Consider the following 22,391-nt stretch of genomic DNA (forward strand, 5'->3'; position numbering starts at 1 on the left):
CTCTATCCCTGTCTGCAGATGTTGCCTGATGCGCTAAGTGTTTGCAGCATTTTTTTAAATTACATTGCCATTGTGATTTGGTATTGATCTGCCTATAGGATAAAGCTGCTCAGAAACTGTCCAACCTCAGAAATCCTAAGCAAAAGAGTTGCCTATTCTTCACAAAACTATATCAAGTGCTCATATCAACATCTTACATCATCATTCCCTGCAGCACTTCATGTTCTACATTTTAAAACAAAATAAAAATATCATGTTTCACTGTAGCACTGAAACGTTTAAAAAAAAGATCAAAACACAATAAGCCAAAATAAATTCCACCAGAGTGAACCAGCTTGGTTTGTGGTTACAATTAAAAGTGAATGTAATTAAGAAAAATGTCTTCAACCTTGTGTCCACACAGTTTGGTAAGACTGATATGTACATATCTAAGGAACTAGAGGAAAACTATTAATGTTATAACATACAAGTACATAAATGTTTAGAGGGAGGAAATTACAATTGTCAATCTGCTTTTAAATCAAAAGACACGATTAACATTGTCAAACTTACCTCTTTTATCAAGGCATAATTTGTGAGTTGGAAAAAATCTGACTGCTTTATTGCATGCCATGGTGCCCTTGATCAGGAATACAACTTGTGCAGCAGGACAGATCAGTTTCTTTAATGTGAAGAATGTCACAGGCAGATTAAACAGCTGTCGTGGAGATCAGCTGCCAATCCACGTGAAGTAATTTAAAGCAGAATGATTCCCTGTGGCGGCTCTTGCTACTGAATCCAGAAGATTTAACTAGTACTTTTGTTACTTATCGAAATGGCCACATGCCATATTTTACATTATGACAGCGAGCACACTTCAAAAATATTGCACAACGTGAAATTCTTTGGTGTGTCTTGAAGTTGCAAAATGATACATAAAATACTTCTTTCTAAGGAGTCCTCAAACATGGGAACTTCAGATACATATATGACTGCAGTCCATTTGAAACTGCTAGGAACTGAAATAATCTGTGTTTCAATGCTTCAGAATTTATTAAGTTAAATGAAAAAAAAATATTCAACGTCAACATTACAGGCCAGGACATGTTATTCCCAATATATTTATTGGTCTCCACAAACAAAAATGAGGAAAAAAAAGTCCCAGGCCAACAACGTGTCCCTGTGCAAACCAAAATAAAAACAGTTTGCACAATCATATTATTGTAGGTATGCGGTATCTTTAACAAATATCAGTTAAAGGGCTAATCGTGTTTCAATAGTAACAGTACAAGAAAAAGTGGTGCCACAATTTCAAGAATGATTTCACAAATTAAACATATATTCCAGCTTAACCTCGGTCCGAGAGACCACGATACTGACAGAAGTGAAAATAGTTGAAAAGACAAAGGACAAGGTGGTGAAAATGCAAGAAAGCAAAACATAGCAGAGACAGAGCGAGACAAAGCTTGAGCAGGTGGGAGAGAATGAGGGAGGGGGAGAAAGAGGAAGGGAGACAATGGGAGGAGAGGGGGGAGGGAGTTTTACAACTGGACTGGCAAGAAATACTGATAAGCTATCATAGCAAGCAGTGAAACTGAATGCAATGAATCAGGTAATTTGTGAACAGATTTGTGAATAAATCAGGTCATTTCTGTACCATCGTTACCATGGAAGTCTCAACAAGCAGAATGTTGCAACCAGACGAAAATGCTGGAGAAACTCAGCGGGTGAGGCAGCATCTATGGAACGAAGGAATAGGTGACGTTCCGGGTCGAGACCCTTCTTCAGACTATTCAGAATCTTGCAGCCTACTTTTGTTACCCAATAAAGTTGACTTTTGTTCCAGGTATTGTTTTCTCTGCAATGCCTGAGGTTATGGGGACACCCGGTAGAAGTATATAAAATTATAAGAGGCATTGATCGAAAGACAGTTGGAACCTTTTTCCCCAGGATGGAAACATATAATACTCGTGGGGAGACGTTAACATGAGAGGGACAAAGTTTAAAGGAGATGTGCGGGGCAAGTATTTTTACTTACACACATAGGGTGGTCAATGCCTGAAACAGACTACCGGGGGTGGGAGTGGAGGAAGACACAATGGTGGCATTTAAAAGACTTTTAGATAGGCACATGCATATGCAGAGAATGGAATACTATGGATTATGTGCAAGCAGGTAAGAGTTGGTCTCGGCATCAAGTTCGGCACAGACATCGTGGGCCATAGGGCCTGTTCCTGTGCTGTAGTTCGATGTTCTATATTACTAAAGTACAAAAGAGCAGAAGATTCAGTAAGAACATAGTCTCCGTGACACAAAGACAGCAAAGTGTCAGGGCCAGCAGAGCTACTGCCTCGCAATGCTAAAGACCCAGGTTTGATTCCGACTGGCAATATGGAATTTGCACCTTCTCCCTGTCACTGTGTGGATTTCCTCAGGCTGATCATATTCCCTCCCTCATCCCAAAGATGCAGGTTTGTAGGCTTATGTGTAGGGAGTGGATGCGAAAGTGGGAAAACATAGAACTCATGTGAAAAGGTGATCGATGGTCGACATGGCACTCGGTGGGCCAAAGTACCTATTTCCATACTGTATCTTTCAATCAATCAAAGAGAGAGCTGAAAACGGCAGCACTCATGACGTTGTGAGTATTGGTGGAGAGTCTGGGAGACTGGAGAGAAAGCTGCAACAAGAGAATTCTGCAGAGTAGCATCACAAAGAAGGCAAGTAAGTAATTGGTAGCGGATGTGCACGGCGGCTTAAACTAACGTCGCATTTAACTACATTTTTACAACTAAACAATTTTACTTAATTTAATAAACAAAATATTTTGATGAACACCACATTAATTAAGTAACTAAGTAAGTAAAGTGATGGGAGGACAGGCAGTGTGTCCCTGTTGCAATATACAGTAGCATGTGGACATTCTGTCCAGGCAACTACATCAATGATAAATGTCTATGGATCGAAAAACTTCACTCAGTGCTGATGAACTGGAATCTGAGTTGCAGACATTGTAACATATCAGGGAAGAAAGGTGCTGCCTGGATATTTGGCTTCATGAGCAGTCACGTCACTTACGTCCTTTAGACACATAGTTAGAGATAGGTGGATGTGACTGTGAATGAGACAAGTATGGAGATCAAGGAGGGAACATTACAGGTATGACATTCTTGTAATCCTTGGGATTGTATGGATTTCAAGAAAACTGACCACAACATCAGCATATAAGAAGAAATTCAAGTAGAGGGTTATAAAAGGTGTTTGTAACACAAGTATAATGGGAGTGATTGCCACTGCCTTCTGCAACCAGGAGCATAAAGGGCCTGTCCAACGTGGCGATTTTTTCGGCGACTGCTGGCATCATAGACTGACGTATCAGGTCACCGAAAAATTTGCGGCCTGATGCAGCGTGATGACGTATGACGCGGGGTGTTTTTTCAGGTGTCGCAACATTTTTTTTGTCGCCGCTGGATTTTGAAATGTTCAAAATCTTTTGGTGACACTGATATGATGCCGGCAGTCGCCGAAAAAAATCGCCAAGTGGGACAGGCCCTTAAGAATCAAATGCTATGTTGCCTTCTCTGTGCCATTGTCAGGAATCACAGGAATTTGGATTGGCAGGAGTAGATTATTATGGTCCACATAGAAACTAATGACATGGGCAAGACAAGGTAAAAGGGTTTTGTCGAGAGTTGGCGCAATCAGGAATAGAATTATAAAGGTAGTAATCTCCAGACTAGGTATGGACATGGTAGGAACACAGTTTGAGCAAACTGAGCAACTAAAGAGGTAAACTGGCTTTAGGCTACATCAGGCAGCTGGATTGGAGGATCGTTGTTGAGTGAGATCTGGAATGCTAAAGAGGAAAAACAAGGAAACACTGCAGCAAATATACTGGAGTACGGATACCTGAAATGTGTCAAGAAGGAACAGAAAGCACATCAACATGTCCGGGTAAGAAAATAATGTAATAAAACAAATAGGGGCACAGGTCAAAATGCTATCTAAAAATCTAATCCAAAAGCACAGTACCCAAAATACAGAAAACATTGATAGTAAGATGGATGAAAAAGCAGAGTAAATATGCTAGTAAGGATGCAAAGCTGCAGAGTGACCAAAGGCTGGAATCTAAATGTCTAAAAGTATTTAATATTTACGAAAGACAGGTAAAATAAAGGATAAAATACATAAGAGTGGTGTGGTTTGGAAAGCAAAAAAGCAAGAAAGAGAGAGAAAGGACAGTGGCTTAAAATAATGAGATGCAGAATCAGTCTAGTAGGCACTACTAAGCACTAAGGGGCAGAAAACAATGGTGAGGGTTGACAATGAACTCCCAAACAGTAGAGGTAATGTCATTGATTACATCAATTACGAAATTAGAGATGCATGTGATAATATTCACTTATGTGAATATATGGGGTCTTATATTCATTGGAATTTAGAAGGATAAGAGGGGATCTTTTAGAAACATATAAAATTCTTAAGGGATTGGATACGCTACATGCAGGAACAATGTTCTCGATGTTGGGGGAGTCCAGAACCAGGGGTCACATGTTCAAAATAAGGGGGAAGCCATTTAGGATTGAGATAAGGAAAAACGTTTCCACCCAGAGAGTTGTGAATCTGTGGAATTCCCTGCGATAGAAGGCAGTGGAGGCCAATTCACAGGATGTATTCAAGAGAGTTAGATGTAGCTCTTAGGGCAACAGGATCAAGGGATGTAGGGAGAAAGCAGGAACGGGGAACTGAATTTGGATGATCCGCCTGAATCATATTGAATGGCGGTGCTTGTTCAAAGGGCCGAATGGCATACTCCTGCAATTATTTTCTATGCTTCTAAAGGTATTACAGTAATATTGTGTGACATTAATCGACGCATAGACTAGCTACAATAAATTAGCAATAATAGTACAGAGAATGAATTCTGAGTAAGGGTACTATATGTTTGTTTTTATGCAATCGGATGAATGAGCCAACTAGGGAACAGGCTAAGTGAAAAAGGACACAGGTTATTCTTGACTTTGTACTTTGGACAATTAAATCAGGTTAGATAACAATCTAGTGGCTTCCTTACGGCAAGAGTGATCATAACATGATAGAATTCTAAAGTGAAGTGAAATAGTTAAATACAAAAATATAATTGTAATCACTCAATCACACTAATCACTCAGTTGGAGCAATCACTCGAATAGGATTATATTATAGGCCACACAAATAGCCAGCGGAAGATAGAGGATCAGATATGTAAAGATATATATATCAGATTACGGAAGGATGCAAGAACCACAGGGTTGTTGGGTAACTTTAACTTCCACAATAGTGACTAGGACTTATTCAGCACAGGAGAATTAGACGGGGCAAACTTTGTTAGGTGCATCCAAAGCGGTGTATGAGTGAGGAAGCAATGATGCAGCTCTATAAGACTATGGTTAGACTTTGAGTATTGTGTACAGTTCTGGTCGCCCTATTACAGGAAGGATGTGGAGGCTTTGGAGAGGGTGCGGAGGTTTACCAGAATGCTGCCTGGAATAGAGGTACAATGCTAATAAAGTTTGTTAGGATGTAGCTGGAAGAACTGAAAAGGGAAAATCAATGGATGTAGTTTGAATTTTCAGAAGGTCTTTAATACATGTAATTAAGAGGTCAGGGCTCGAAATTAGCGGTTGCCCGGGTGCCACTGGCCACCCAAAGTGCCGCCAAGCAACCTAAACGCAGAGTCATTTTGCCCAGCTTGGCACTGCAGTTGCTGGTTTATACCGAAATTAGACACAAAAAACTGGAGTAACTCAGCGGGTCAGGCAGCATCTCTGGAGAAAAGGAACGTGACGTTTTGTGTCGGCGACGACTGTAATGCGTGGGAAAGATGCAAAGTGTAGCGTGACGGAGGGTCGGAGCGAATGACGGGCCCCGCACAGCAGCAGCAGCGGCACCGCCTCCATCTCTTCCTCCTCCCGCACCCTGCCCGCCCTGATAACGGCCGATGCCTGCCACTCCGCCAACGGCGCTTTCAAAACAAACCCTCTCGCACGCTGAGGCCGGGAGGAGGGAGGGAGGGAGGAAGGGGGAGGCCTCCTTCCACCGTCTGAAGCATCTGCACCGCTCGGCACCGCACCTTCCTGTTGGTTGGCGGAGGAGGGGAGGCGGTGGCGAGGAGTTTCCAACTGCCTCCCCCTTTGGCGATGGACAGGGACAGCCAAGGCAGCGATGACCTTCCTTCCCACCTCCTCTGCCCCTTCCTCTCTCTCTCTCTCCAATACAATACAAATTTATTTATTGTCATTTGAGCCCCAGTGAGACTCAAACGAAATTTTGTTTCCACAGCCATACAAACAAAAACAATGTCCTACAGACATACACACAATTAAGTTCACACAAACATCCATCACAGTGAACCCACTGTGATGGAAGGCAAAAGTCTTTTCTCTCCCCTGCTCTCCATGTCTCTCCCGATGTCCAAGCCCCAGGCGGGCGATGATAAGTCCCACGGCCATTTTAGGCCGTGCCGGGCGATTTACGGCCCCGCTCCCGGTCTAGAAGTCTCGAAGTTGGAGCCCCCGGCGGGCGCTGTAATGTCCCACGGCCACGAAGCCGCGCTGGGCGATGTATGACCCCGCTCCAGGTCGTTCCAACCCCGCGACACGGGCTGGAGAAGTCGCGTTGCGGGAGCTCCGGGAAGCGGTCTCTCTCTCCCCCCGGACCCGCGAGCTCCCGATGTCCCATTCCACCGGACCTGCGGCTGCGTTGCTGGAGCCTCCGAGCCCCAGGAGTCGAGTCGCAGCAGCGAGTCACCGCCGCTCCCCACGCTCCGAGGCCGGCCAGCCCCACGATGGTGAGTAGTCCGCAGCGCAGTCTCCCGAGCCCCCGGGTCGTTCAGGTTGGAGGCCGCTCCACGGTGCTAGGCCCCAATGACAACGAAAACCCGACAGGGAAAAGGTCGGGTCTCCCGAACAGGGAAGAGATTTTAAACGGTTTCCCCCTCCCCCCCCCGCCCCCCACATATACACATTTAAAAACCAGTAATTAAAAAACACCAAACACTACATTTAACTAGACAAAAAATAAAAAAAGACAGACAGGCTGTAGGAGCCGCTGCAACGAGTCGCGCCGCCACCAGGAACGCCTCCACCCCCCTTATCCTGAGACCCCTCCTCTCCATCCCGCGCTGATCCCCATTCCTGCCTCTATTCAGTCCTCACTGACATCCCGTGTGCTCCCCTCCTCATCTACCCCCCCCCCCCCCCCCCCCCCCCCCCCCCCCCCATCCATCTATTCATCCTGCACTGATCTCTCTATCCACCTCGCATTGATTCTCCTGCCACTCCCCATCAATCCTACACTGGTCCCCCAATTCATCCTGTACTGACCCCCTCCCCCTCATCCTGCACTGCTCCCCCCATCCATCCTGCACAGATCCCCCCCCCCCATTCAACCCCATTGTCATCCCCCGCGCTCTCCCCTCACAATTTTACCTACTCCAACCAACATGCACTAATTCCCCTGCCTCAATCCATCCATTCCGCACCAATTGCCTTCTCAACCCTCCCCCCCCCACCACCACCGCCATCTATCCATCCTGTACTGATTCACAATCCCTCCCACCCCCCCCCCCCCCCCACTCCCGACCCTATTGTGCTGGAAATGTCTTCAGAGCGAACATTGACTATGTTTGATAACGGAATGCAATCAAATATGTTTTAATTCCCAATTATTATTTGTTTTAATCCATAAAGATGGATTAATTAAATTGTGAACATGTGAAACATTAAAACCGCAGTGTTCGATTGTCACTGCTACAGTTGACACGTTATTACATAATTCATTTTAACGACAAATCAAAGCTCTTAATATGGAGTATCAGGACTGTAGTCATGAGAAACATTCACAACTATACGTTGGATTTATCCAGGTTTTACTTCTACAGTCAGTCACATACATCACAAATTTGGTCAGGAGACATCTCAGTTGAAATTTTAACGTTAATTCTGAAGTGGGAATGATGGAAACAGCGTTTATCAACAATTTTTTTTAAATTTGGTGCTTACAAACTGGGTATCTTCATTGCTGTTCACAACACACACATCTAATCTGAATGCCCGGTAATGTGGCGTCTTGACACCTTTAAATATATTACTAAGAGAACATTTGCTGCATTTATGTCCTTTGGCCATCTCTTGTTAGTTAGTGTAATGTTTAACCTGTCAGATGGGTATAGCCAGTTTAAACAGCTATTATCATAAAATGCCTTTAGAAAATGCCTTGCAACCTGTATATTTTGTTGTGGATAAATTATGTGGGAAGCGAGAGTGTTTCTGTACTAATAGCAATAACGACCCATGCTATGACCATGTCATAATTTTCGGTCCTTCACAGAAAACATGCTTGCATCAATCTGTAGTGTGCATGGTTAAGCATATATGCTATCATGGTCCAGGATTTATTGACACAGGTTGATCATACGCTGAATAATCCAACCACATTTTTGTTTGGAAGTGGAAAGAAATAATAGAAATTGCATTAATTGCAATGTGTAAAAAGAGTTGAGATACTGTATTATAATTTTGCTGCATGTCATTGTGGTATATATCATGTCTTGATTGGTGAATATGTTTAGTTTGTGACTTTATTTGAAGCAGAAATAATATGTGAATGCTTCATTGAGCATAATTCCAACTGGTACCTACGCACTTCGTCCAAGCACATTATCGCACGCGTCATGCAAGCCATCTTAAATGACCACCTAAACTGTCATTTGGCAACCTAAAAAGCTGCCAAGGTTGCCCGGCTGGCAACAGGGAAAAAAAGTTAAGCGAGAGCCCTGGAGGTGAGTGTTCAAAATTAAAACACATTAGATTAGATTGGGCAACACTGCGGCACAGCTGCCTTACAGCGCTAGAGACCCGGGGTTAGATCCCAGCTATGGGTGCTGTCTGTATGGAGTTTGTACATTCTCTCCATGACGGTTTTCTCCAGCTGCTTCGGTTTCCTCCTACACTCCAAAGACATACAGGTTTGTAGGCTAATTGGCTTTGATAAAATTGTAAATTGTCCCTAGTAGGATAGTGTTAGGTGTGCGGGGATCGCTGGTCGACGCGGATCAGTGGGTCGAAGGGAGCTGTTTCTACGCTGATTCTCTAAACTGAACTAAAATTTAGAGCTGATTTTGCTTGCACGGTAATTAGTTTTTTTTTAAATATTTTATTTTATTAGAAGTAAGTACAGTCATATGGCACCAAAGTGCCTAATATATATTTTCATAATACATTTTATGTAAAACTTCTTTCTTTTTTTTTTGTTACACTGAAAAAAGATTAGAATAAGAAAAAGAAGTTAGATAGTAAAGGACAGAAAGATGTGAAATATATAGTGTGTGAAAAAAGAAAACGAGTAAATGAAGAAAGTTGAGAGAGAGAATAGAGAAAATAAAATAAAATAAAAAAAGAAAAGGAGATCATTATTTATAATCTTGACCAACCCTCGTCCAGTCCTGAAACAGTTATTTTTTACAATTGTGTTGCACCATATGATTCCAAAAAAACGACGAATGGAGACCAACTCGTTATGAATTGGTCTGATTTATCCATTAGGAGGAATCGCATTTCCTCAAGATGAGCGGTGTCCAACATACTTGCAATCCACATTTTAAGCGTTGGTATTGATGTACCCTTCCAAAATTTAAGAATTAATTTTTTTGCTATTATTAAACCATAGTTAAGGAATAGATTTTGAGATGTGTTCCATTTATTCCCATCTTCCATTACGCCAAATATAATCATTTCAGTATTAGGTTCCATTCTTGTCTTGAATAATTTTGTAAATATTTCAAAAATATCATTCCAAAATCTATAAAGTTTTATGCAGGAAACTAAGGAGTGTGTTATAGTTGCCTTTTGGGCTAGACATTTATCACAAGTGGCAGGATATATTTGGATAAAATTTGTTCAATCTTGTTTTTGAATAATATAATCTATGTACAATTTTAAATTGAATTAGATTATGTCTTACATTAATTGAACATTTGTGAATATATATCAGGTATTTTTCCCATTTAACCTTCGTAATTTTTATCATTAGTTCCCGTTCCCACTCTTCTCTAAGTACCTCTGTCGATGGTAGGTCTATATTTAGAATACTATTATATAAATATGATATTAATTTTTGTGAGTCAGCTTCAATATTCATTGCTTCTTCCAATAAGTCAGGAGTTACTTTTTGATATCCTTGTATATATTTTTTCACGAAATCGCAAATCTGAAGATATTTAAAATATTGGTTGTTTTTCAATTTCAATTTTAATTGTAGTTGTTGGAATGATAGTAAGTTTCCCATTTCGTACATATCCCCGATCCTTCTAATTCCGAGACTTTCCCATTGGTTATATGTCTTATCAATAAGAGATGGTTTAAATAAAGGGTTATTCGCTATTGGCATTAACAGTGATAGATTTCTTAATTTTAAAGATAATTATATTTGTTTCCAAATTCTTATTGTACCATATATAATTGGGTTCTTCTTATATATTGTGTTATTCAGTTTTTTTGGGGAGAAGAGGATCGTTCCTATATTACAAGGATGGCAATCCTCCTTCTCCATTTTTATCCATTCTGTCTGTTGGGTAGAACTATCCAATCAATAAATCATATTCTTAATCTGCACTGCCCAGTAATAATACATAAAATTCGGAAGTGAAAGTCCCCCGACCTCTTTTGGTTTACATAAGTGTTTTTTTGTGATTCTATGTGATCTATAGTCCCAAATATAATTAGTAATATTAGAGTCTAATTTAAAAAATATATATTTTGGTATATATACCGGTATAGATTGAAATAGGTATAGTAATTGTGGTAGGAAGATCATTTTTATTGCATTTATTCTACCTAATAATGATAAGGGAAGTGTTTTCCAAAATTTAATCAACGTATTAAGTTTATTTAATAAAGGCATGAAATTAGCATTGAATAATGCTTTATATTTTCTAGTAATCTGAATACCCAAATATTTAAATTTTTCTGTTGCGATTTTAAAGGGGAACTTCAGTAAGTGTGTAGGTTCTTGAGGTTTTAATGTCATGATTTCACTTTTATTCCAGTTTATTCTATATCCAGAAAAAGACCCAAATTCCTCTATTAAGTTTAATAAATTTGGTATGCTCGTTTGTGACTTTGTAATATATAAAAGTATATCGTCTGCATATAATGAGATTTTATTCTTTGAGTCCCTGGTATTATAGCCCTGAATATTCGGATGAATTCTTATACTTTCAGCCAGGGGTTCTATCATAAGGGCAAATAGCAGGGGTGATAGTGCACATCCCTGCCTATTACCCCTTGATAGTTGAAATTTTTGAGATAACATGTTATTAGTTAAAATTCTTGCCATCGGTTTATCATATAATAATTTTACCCATGTTATAAAATTCTCTCCCATATTAAATTTTTGTAGTACTTTATATAAGTATTGCCACTCTACCTGATCAAATGCTTTCTCTGCATCCAAAGAAATAATTGATATATCTTCTTCCTCTACTTTATGCGAGTACATTATATTAAACAGGCGTCTCAGATTATTAAATGAGTATCTTTTAGGTATAAACCCCGTTTGATCAGGGTGCACGGTAATTAGTTGACAGGAAAAACAAACTATCTTTGCTCTTTTGAGGTGACACACGAGTTCTGCAGGAATCAATGCTGGGGCCTCAGCTATTTGTAAAAATGGATTATTTAAAAAAGGAAATATACCTCTCGCAGACAGAATCCAATAACAATTCATCATTGATTGCTGATGTTTGTAGGCAGAGAGACTGGATTAAATAGCCCTTTGATCATTGGAATTTTGAAGCATGGGTAGGTACATCATTGAAGCATACAGAATTTTGGCAAGGCCAGACAGATAAATATGGTTTCTCATAGACTAGAATGGGAGATCACAATCTCTTTGAGACCGCGGAGAGGAGAAATTTCTTCATTCAGATGGTGGTGAATCTGTGGAATTCTCCACTAAAGGTGATGGAGACCAAATGGCCACAAGAGATATCAATCAGTATGGACAGGAATATGTCATACAGATGGAGTATCAGCTGTTGAATGAGAGAGTAGGTTCAAAAATGGCCTTCTCCGATTCCTATTTTATGTTTCTATGTATGCAAATAAGACAGAAAACACAACTTAAAATCGAGCAATGTAAGATAGAGGAAAAGCATTTTTGTTAAAAAGGAGGTTTTAGTTTCAATTTTGTTGATATTAAATTTACAAAGTTATGCTCCCACTGCAAATTTCAGAAGATTTTTAGATGTTTAATTAATTCAACTTACTTCATCAGAGGCAGAACGCAGACACTGAACAGCAGCCTGTTTCTTCATTTCCTCACGACTCAGATCTGAACACTTCTTTTTCCCTTTTCCCCATTTCTTGGATGTTCCTTTCTCCCAACCCAAAAAGATGTCATTTTCCTGTTTCATAAAATCAGAATGGGAGAATTAGTTTCTGGAAAAACCCATCATGTTAAAATTCCAAGTGCAGCTTGTTAATATTACAAAAAATAAAATAAAGAGGCCTGGATGGTGGTTGCTCTGATAGTGCCTTTTCAGAGCAAAAATAATCAATTTGGATTAGGAAGTAACAAAATGCTACTTATAATGATTCACCAAAATATAATCTGGATACTTCTAGTTATAGAAACATAGAAAATAGGTGCAGGAGTAGGCCATTCGGCCCCCGAGCCAGCACCGCCATTCAATATGATCATGGCTGATCATCCAAAATCAGTACCCCGTTCCGGCTTTTTCCCCATATCCCTTGATTCCCTTAGCCCTGAGAGCTAAATCTAAAGGCCCTGTCCCACGATGCGAGTTTACCCAAGAGCTCTCCCGAGTTTAAAAAAAAAATCAAACTCGTGGTATTCTAGGAACTCCTACGACCTTCCACGAGTATGTTCACGAACTCCTACGAGTATGTCTACGTATTCCGTTGACTTCTCATTCTACGGTCTCCTACGTTCCTCTCCCGAGGTACTCTTGAACCAACTACGAGTAGCCGTGAGTGGAAAATTGATCACATAATTCCCCCTCCACTTTAAGGGGAGCGTTTTGCTCCCCCTATTCTCCATCCCTTTGGCCCCCAAGAGAGACGATCGCAGCGGATAGAGAGAGAGCGCAACATGCCTTTCCAAATCAACAATTCGTTCCATGCTTGCGTTGCTCGCTGCCGTCCCCAGCCCGGTTACATTCACACTTGTAAACCACACACCGCCGGGGACTAGGGGAGAAATGTTTTAGATTCCGCAGTAGGAACAGAGAGAGAAAGAGAGAGAGAGAGAGAAAGCTGGAGTCACTCGGCGAGTGAGTCAGGCAGCATCTCTGGAGAGAAGGAATAGGTGACGTGTCTGGTCGAGACCCTGCTTCAGACTGAGAGTCTTGGGGGAGGGTAACTATAAACGTACAAAGATCCAGGGATGCTGCCTGACCCGCTGAGTTACTCCAGCCTTTGGAGAGGGGGAGAGAGGGAGAGAGGGAGAGAGAGGGAGAGAGAGGGAGAGAGAGGGAGAGAGAGGGAGAGAGGAGGAGAGAGGGGGAGAGAGGGAGAGAGGGGGGAGAGGGGGGAGAGGAGGAGAGAGGGGAGAGAGGGAGAGAGGGAGAAAAGTAGAGAGTGTGAGAGAGACTGGGGATAGGGGGGGGGGGGAGATAGGGGGGAAGAGAAAGATGGGGAGAGACCAACAGAGAGAAGAGAGAACGAGAGAGAGAGAGAGAGAGAGAGATATATGACACCTTTCCACACCAGCACCGTGTGTGCTTGCTTTAATTTCTGACTGTGACAGGTCAACTTTGTAATGTTATGCTTTACACTGGGAATATATCTGGAGTGTGAGGAAAAGTACTTTCTGTTTCACAAACTCTCAACGACGGACGGGGCCACACTTCTTGTCAAGAAAGGAGGCAGTAGTGGAATCACCCAGTTTTATTGGCTGTTTCCATATCTCCCGTTCCGCTTCGGGCAAAACAAGACTGAGCAAAACGCCAGAAACCAGGAGTGTTGTACTGCAGTGTGCTGCCCTGAATGCAAAAAATACACCGGAGATGGGGTTTTTTCTGGAAACGTTTCAATCTGTGGTCTTTGCTTTTCTTCTCACCTCACGAACCCTTCCACCACAGCTCCAAACCCACACCCCCGTCACTTTACCACACACACACACACACACACACAGAATACACATATATACACACACACATTATACATACACACTCGTATACACACACACACACACACACAATATATCCAAATCATGACTCCCAGGTGACTAGTTTTTAACGGTGCAGACATTAGCTGATTAAAGGCATCTGTTCCGTTGTACTCATGGCAACTGGACCGAAAACAACCCTTTCTCCTCAGTATCTGTAGGTCTAAAAGACTAAAGGCAAGTATTTTTTTACTCGTGGACATTTTTCACAGTGTTGAAAAAACTTCACGCATTACCGGGTTTTCCCGAGTACCTGCCGTTAGCATTACGAGCTGCTACGAGGCATCCACGAACTCCTACGAACCCGCTACGGACATTCTACGAGTTCGAATCAGGGTAAAACTCGGGAGAACTTGTGAATAACCTCGTACAGTGGGACAGGGGCTTAACTCTTGAAAGTGAGTCCTGGTGATTATGTGATACATTAACTTTGAAAACAACGTTTTGCACCAAAAATCAGAGTGGGGAATACAGTGCAGGCAATTGAATTACGTTGGTCCAGAAGCAAGTGGCTAGTAGCTCCGAAGACCGCTGTAGTCGGCTGGCTCCCACGGTCGGAGTTCCAACCCTGGCGACCCTCGGTAAAGGATCCCAGGCTCCGCGATGGTAAAAGTCCGCGCCGCGCCTGCCGTTAAAGCTCTGGGCCGGTGTCCGGTCTGGAGAAGCCGCAGCAAACCAGTTGTTAGGCCTCGAGGGGGGCGAAGATGCAACATGTCCTTGCTATTTATGTTCATGTATATGCTCCTTGGGCCATCAGCACTCCACAGCAGTTACAGCAGAAGACTTGGAAAGTAAGCAATGACTTTTCAGACAAGCCAGGCGAAGACTTTCCGAACTTCCCATTATTACAAAGATAAGTCCACAACCTCACTGGCTGTGGACCCATCGGAATAAAATCGTTTTTTTTTAAATTACTGTGATAGTATCTATTTATCTATCTATCTATCTATTAATATATAAAACTGTGTGCCTGCCGGCGTCCGGCGTCTGTCTGTCTGTCTGTCTGTCTGTCTGTCTGTCTGTCTGTCTGTCTATTATATATTAAAACTGTGTGCCTGCCGGTGTCCGGCGTCCGTCGGCTGCCGGCTGCCTTTCTTCCTTTGATTCCTTGCTACTCCGAAACCAGACGCAGAATCGCCGAGATCTTTTCCATTTCGGTAGAGATTTCACTTTTCTTTCAAAGTATCCGTTCCTGATTACATTTCGTCGTGTTTATGTACACATTTTTAATCAAATCCTTCTCCCCCCCCCCCCCCAATATTTCCAAAAAAAAAACTAGCTTCTCACCCATAGAAGCAGCCCCAGCCCCTGGTGAATGTTCCATTGTGTGATGTCACAATGCCCAATCCTCAAAGACATTGTTGCCATATAGGGATTACATAGAAGGTTCACCAGACTGATTCCTGGGATGTCAGGACTTTCATATGAAGAAAGACTGGATAGACTCGGCTTGCACATGCTAGAATTTAGAAGATTGAGGGCGGATCTTATAGAAACGTACAAAATTCTTAAGGGGTTGGACAGGCTAGATGCAGGAAGATTGTTCCAGATGTTGGGGAAGTCCAGAACAAGGGGTCACTGTTTAAAGATAAGGGGGAAATCCTTTAGGACAGAGATGAGAACAAAATTTTTCACACAGAGAATGGTGAATCTCTGGAATTCTCAGCCACAGAAGGTAGTTGAGGCCAGTTCATTGGCTATATTTAAGAGGGAGTTAGATGTGGCCCTTGTGGCTAAAGGGATCAGGGGGTATGGAGAGAAGGCAGGTACAGGATACTGAGTTGGATGATCAGCCATGATCATATTGAATGGTGGTGCAGGCTCGAAGGGCCAAATGGCCTACTCCTACACTTAATTTCTATGTTTCCCTCTCCTCACACCTCTCCCCCACCCCCCTTCCCTCTCTACCCCACCCCCTTCCCTCTCTCCACCCGCCCCCCTTCCCCCTACCGCTCTGTCCCTCTTCCACCATTCCCCCGTCCCTCTTCCACCACTCCCGCTACCCCTCCCTCCCCTCTTCTCACCCCCCATCCCCCCACCTGTGTGTTTGGGGGGTGGTTAATGTGAGTGTGATGCCGCATCCCCCCCCCCCTCCCCGCAAACGCCGTTGGGGAAACAGACCCAACGGGTCTGCGCTTGGTCTAGTTATATATTAAAACTGTGTGCCTGCCGGCGTCCGTCCGGCCGGCTGCAGGCCACCTTTCTTCCTTTGATTCCTTGCTACGCCGAAACCAGACGCAGAATCGCCGAGATCCTTTCCATTTCGGTAGAGATTTCACTTTTCTTTCTAAGTATCCACTCCTGATTACATTTCGTCGTGTTTATGTACACATTTTTAATCAAATCCTTCTTCCCCCCCCCCCCAATATTTCAAAAATAAACTGGCTTCTCAGCCATAGAAGCAGCCCCAGCCCCAGCCCCTGCTGAACGTTCCATCGTGTGATGTCACAATGCCCGATGCTCACAGATGTCCAATCGGAATGGATCCATTTACATATGCCTTTGCAGGAGCCCCAGCCCATGGTGAACGTTCCATCGTGTGATGTCACAATGCCCAATGCTCAAAGACATTCTTGCCATAGAGGGAATACAGAGAAGGTTCACCAGACTGATTCCTGGGATGTCAGTACTTTCATATGAATAAAGACTGGATAGACTCGGCTTGTACTCGCTAGATTTTAGAAGATTGAGGGGGTATCTTATAGAAACTTACAAAAATTTTAAGGGGTTGGACAGGCTAGATGCAGGAAGATTGTTCCAGATGTTGGGGAAGTCCAGAACAAGGGGTCACAGTTTAAGGATAAGGGGTAAATCTTTTAGGACCGAGATGAGAAAACCATTTTTCACACAGAGAGTGGTGAATCTCTGGAATTCACTGGCACAGAAGGTAGTTGAGGCCAGTTCATTGGCTATATTTAAGAGGGAGTTAGATGTGGCCCTTGTGGCTAAAGGGATCAGGGGGTATGGAGAGAAGGCAGGTACAGGATACTGAGTTGGATGATCAGCCATGATCATATTGAATGGTGGTGCAGGCTCGAAGGGCCGAATGGCCTACTCCTGCACTTAATTTCTATGTTTCCCTCTCGTCACCCCTCTCCCTCCTACCCATCCCTCTCTCCCCCACCCCCCTTCCCTCTCTACCCCACCCCCTTCCCTCTCTCCACCGCCCCCTTCCTCCTACCTCTCTGTCCCTCATCCATCACTCCCCCTACCCCTCTCCTCCTCCCTCCCCACTCTTTCCCCTCTCTCCCCCCACCCCTCTCCCCCTCCCCCACATCTCTCTCCCCATCCCCCTCTCTCACCCCCTACCCCGCTCTTCTTTCCCTCCCAAATCTGTCCCGTTTCCTCCTCCTCCTCTCCCGTCCCTCCCCTCTTCTCACCCCCACCTGTGTATTTGGGGGGTGGTTAATGTGAGTGTGATGCCGCAGCCCCCCCCCCGCAAACGCCGTTGGGGAAACAGACCCAACGGGTCTGCACTTGGTCTAATTTTTTTTTTAAAGACAGAATTATGTAGGATGCATATTGGAAGGGGAGCTATTGAAATTTAAATTAGCAGGGAAACCATGCAAGCCATGCACCTAACCACAAAGGTGTACCTATTCATGAAAGTATTAATTACCATGAGAGATCACAGAGCAAGTATTGTCAAGATTAAGACCCATCTTCACACAAAGGTCACCCTTCTATCATTTTGTGTGGCCCTACCATTATGCTCAGTTTAGTTTATTGTCACGTGTACCGAGGTACAAATAAAAACTTTTTGCTAAATGGTTTTGATACATTGAACAATCCCTGTTCCAGGCGTACACTGGCCCTATCCCCGAACTCTATCTCTATTACATTGATGACTGCATCAGTGCTACCCCCCTGCAACCATGCAGAACTCATCAGGCACGTGCCGTGAGTAATTAGTCAGGGTAGGCAGTCAGTCGGCTTTTAAATATTCTTGAAAACCGCGCATGCGCAGATTGTTTTCCTCTCCGTAAGCTGTTAGTCGACTTTTATAAAGTAATTGTCTTCAAAAGCCTTATCTCTTACTAAAGTATTTAAAAACATATACCATATTTCCCGGCAATGATGACGCACCCCTATTTTGAGATGCTAAATTTTGACAAAATGCTGGCGGGACATAGAATTTCTCACGCTCAAAAAAATAAAAATAAAGAAAAATAAAGAAAGTAACAATTCAATTAGCCCAAGGCTTCCAGATCTCCTCCATTCTGAATGACTGAATGGGTGGGGGGTGGAGGGTGACGACAGGTGGAGAGAGCACACCGGGACAAGTTGAATCAGTTGTGATCTTATTGAATGATGATACTAGTTCAAGGGACCAATTGAGGTTACTCGCGCTGACACAGGAGTAAGCTCCACTGCCTGCTGACCTGTTATCCATCGCCTGCTGACCCGCTCCGCTCCTCTCTATGATCTTTGTTCTTGAGCTGGTCCCCTCACTGTCCAGTCTCCGAGCCACGTCAAAAATAGGGATAATGAGAATTTCAAAACTAATACCAACTGCTTTTGTGCGCGTCTGTTGACAAGGCAGCCGTTCCCTCTGTTATTCTCACTTGACCGACAACCACCACACACCTCCAAAGCCCGCGTGCCACGGGACTGACTGCAGCGCCCAGGTTAGCTCGCTTGCCCCAGGTCTGGCTGTGACACCCAGGTCGGCTGTGTGCCCCGCGAATGGCTGCAGTTCCCAGGTCGACTCGCTTGGGTTCGCTTGAGTTCGGGTTACGGGCCGGATCCGGGCTGTAGGTTGCCTACCTCTGTGTTAGGCCCCCATGTTTTAAAAGCAATTTGGCCCAAGTCTATCGTCCTTGGCTAACAATCTAGCCTTCGGTCTCCAAGACGCAGGTAAATTTACGGGCCTTATTTTAGGGTAAAAATAGCGTCTTTATTGACGGGAAATACGGTAGCTCAAAGAAATTTACTTACTACATTATTTGTACACGAACTCCATTCTTCTCTCTTTGATTCTTAAGTTACTCTTAAGATAATGACAATCCATGTTTGAAAAACCCGCCAAGAAACGTGCGCTGCGCATGAGCAGTACGCTGTGCAGCACATGCACACAGTCCACGGTGCAAAGGCAGAATTTCAGCTGCCTTTATAGACCGTTGTCATTGAAGGCTTGAAGCAACGTCGATGGCACGTGAGTTGCACATACTTTTGTGTTACAAGTACTGCGGATGAAAGGCATGGGAGAATTATGCCGACCTAAGAGATCGATCTCTTGGGTAGGAATAATTCTCCCGTGCCTTTACTATTTATATTTAATAATCACCATTTTATAATTTTAGTCAGGGTATGCACTGCCTACCGTGCCCACCCTGACGACACGCGCCTGGAACTCATGGACTCCATTAACTTGACCACCAATTTTCATCCCGCACTCAAATTTACTTGGACCATCTCCGACCCCTCCCTCCCCTTTCTTGATCTCACATTCTCCATCACAGGAAATAGATTATTGACTGACGTCTATTACACACCCACTGACTCCCACAGCTATCTTAACTACACTTCTTCCCACCCTGTTTCTTGCAGACTCTATCCCCTACTGCCAATTCCTCCGTCTACGCCGCATCTGCGCCCTAGATGAGGTATTCCATACGAGAACATTCGAGATGTCCTCATTCTTTAGGGAACGGGGGTTCCCCTCTACCATCATAGATGAGGCCCTTACTCGTGTCTCCTCGGCTCCCCGTAGCTCTGCCCTTGCTCCCCCTCCCCCTAGTTGCAACATAGACAGAATCCCCCTCGTCCTTGCCTTCCACCAAATAAGCTGTTGCAAACATAGGCCTGGAGCTGGGGCGGCTGCCCGAAGCTGCCCGGGCCGTCTCGAAGCGGAGACGGCGTTCCGGCTTTCGGCGGTGGCGACATCACCACGGAGGTCTGCTGGAATGGAGGGCGGCATCTCCGGCCTGGATCGATCGCCTCAGCGCAGAGGGAGAACAAGGAGGGAAGAGACGGAGACTAAGACTTTGCCTCCATCACAGTGAGGATGTGCTTGGTGAACTCACTGTGGTGGATGTTTAATTTGAGTTTATTGTATGTTTTGTTTTTATTGGTTCTGTGTATGACTGCAGGCAACATAATTTCGTTTAGACCGAAAGGTCTAAATGACAATAACGGAATCTAATCTAATAATCCTCCAAAATGTCCGCCACCTCCAACAGGATTCCACCACTAGCCACATTTTCCCATTTCCACCCCCTTCCGCCTTCCAGAGACTGTTCCCTCCGCAACTCCCTGGTTAACTCATCCCTCCTCACCCAAACCACCCCCCTCCCCTGGTACCTTCCCCTGCAACCGCAGAAGATGTAACACCTGTCGCTATACCTCCTCCCTCGACTCTGTCCAGGAACCCTGACAGTCCTTTCCGGTTAGGCAGAGGTTCACTTGCACCTCCTCCAACCTCATCTACTATATCCGTTGTTCAAGATGCGGACTCTTATACATCGGTGAGACCAAACGCAGACTGGGTGATTGTTTCGCGGAACACCTTCACTCAGCCCGCCTGAACCAACCTAATCTCCCAGTTGCTGGACACTTTAATTCTCTTTCCCATTCCTACACAGAACTTTCTGTCCTCGATCTCCTCCGTTGTCAGAGTGAGGCTAAACGCAAATTGGAGAAACAGCATCTCATATTTCACTTGCGGAGCTTACAGCCCAGTGGTAGGAATATTAATTTATCTCACTTGAGGTAGCTCCAGCATTCCCTCTCTCTCTATCCCTCCCCCACCCAAGTCACACTAGCTTCTCATTTTCACACTGCAAACAGCTTACAATGGCCCGTTTCCTTTATCATTGTTACTTATTTGCCTATTTTTCATTCATTTATCTCTCCACATCATCATCTATATCTCTCGTTTCCCTTATCCCTAACCAGTCTGAAGAAGTCTCGACCCGAAACGTCACCCATTCCTTCTCTCCAGAGATACTGCCTGTCCCGCAGAATTACTCCAGCTTTTTGCGTCTATCTTTGAAACATAATAAAATTGGCAGCTCAAAACTGAGATCCACAAAGCATTAGTGATCACAGCAGAAACAGAATTTTAATCCACTACAATCTGACAATCTCGTGGCCAAACCTTTCCGTAATACTACTCTGACCATTCAACCAGGGAACCAACCTTGGGTCAATGAATACTTTGGAATGGCATCAATGTGCTTAACAAAAGCTGTATGTTGTGACACTGCAGCAGAGGCCTACGTACCCTGCTTAGTGAAAGCAGCTATTGATAACAAGGATGAAGCAATGCTAAATCAACTGACCAAACCAAAGCTCTGCAGTCCTGCCTCATTCAGTCATAGATGGTTGAATTTTGTGTTAATGTGTATGATACTATAGCACAATACACAGTGCTACTTCATTGTATCCATGCCCCTCAAGATCTTGTACAGTACAATAAGGTTGCCTCTCAGGCTCCTGCACCTCAAGGAAAAATATCCCAGCCTCCAACTGCTCCCAAGCCTGCAAGCCCTGGTAACATCCTGATTAATCTTTTTTGCACCCTTTCCTGCTTAAGGAGATCCTACAGCTGGGTGATAAGTATAGACAATACTACAAGAGTAGTCTTAGCAATGACGTGTACCGTTGCATCATGACGTCCCAGCTTCTGTACTCAACACCCTTCCAAATAAAGGCAAGTGTCCCAAATGTCTTTTTCATCACAGTCCACCCGACTCGCCACTCTTAGGAAACCATGCACCTGTACTCTCAGATATCTCTCTTCTGCAAAACTCTCCAGGGCAGTACCATTTACAAAGTCCTGGCCTGGCTTGTCAACACAAAGGGCAATGCCCTACATTTGTCACAGTTAAATTCCATTTGCTATTCCTTGTGCCACCTTCTCAACTGATCTAGATCTAGTTGTGAACTAAGATAACCTGCCTCACCGTCTATTATACCACCTATTTTGTTGTCACCTGCAAATTTACAATGTTAACAATATTGTCAATCAAATCATTAATGTATATAACAAACAGCAGTGGAGCCAGCAACAACTGTGGAGCACTTCACTGGTCGCCGGCTACCAATCAGAAAAACCCTGCACAACTATCCTTTGACTCCTTTCTCTAAGCCAATATGAAACCAATTGGCTAGCTCACCTTGGATTTCATACGATTGAACCTTCCAGACTAGCAATACAGCAGTGGTCTGTGGAAGCTGAG

General features: G+C 43.8%; 1 protein-coding gene across 4 annotated transcripts in view; it reads right to left on the minus strand.

Moving 5' to 3' along the window:
* The window catches only part of kiaa0232 (KIAA0232 ortholog), a 114,256-nt gene that overhangs the window by 43,486 nt on the left and 48,379 nt on the right, over nucleotides 1-22,391 (minus strand). For all 4 annotated transcript variants that reach the window (XM_033020910.1, XM_033020899.1, XM_033020920.1 and 1 more), the window contains exon 3: nucleotides 12,287-12,424. In XM_033020910.1, the coding sequence (XP_032876801.1) occupies nucleotides 12,287-12,424 (138 nt within the window). The remainder of the gene's footprint in view (nucleotides 1-12,286; nucleotides 12,425-22,391) is intronic.

Source organism: Amblyraja radiata, chromosome 1 (assembly GCF_010909765.2).
Source record: "Amblyraja radiata isolate CabotCenter1 chromosome 1, sAmbRad1.1.pri, whole genome shotgun sequence".
Classification (NCBI taxonomy): Eukaryota; Metazoa; Chordata; class Chondrichthyes; order Rajiformes; family Rajidae; genus Amblyraja; species Amblyraja radiata.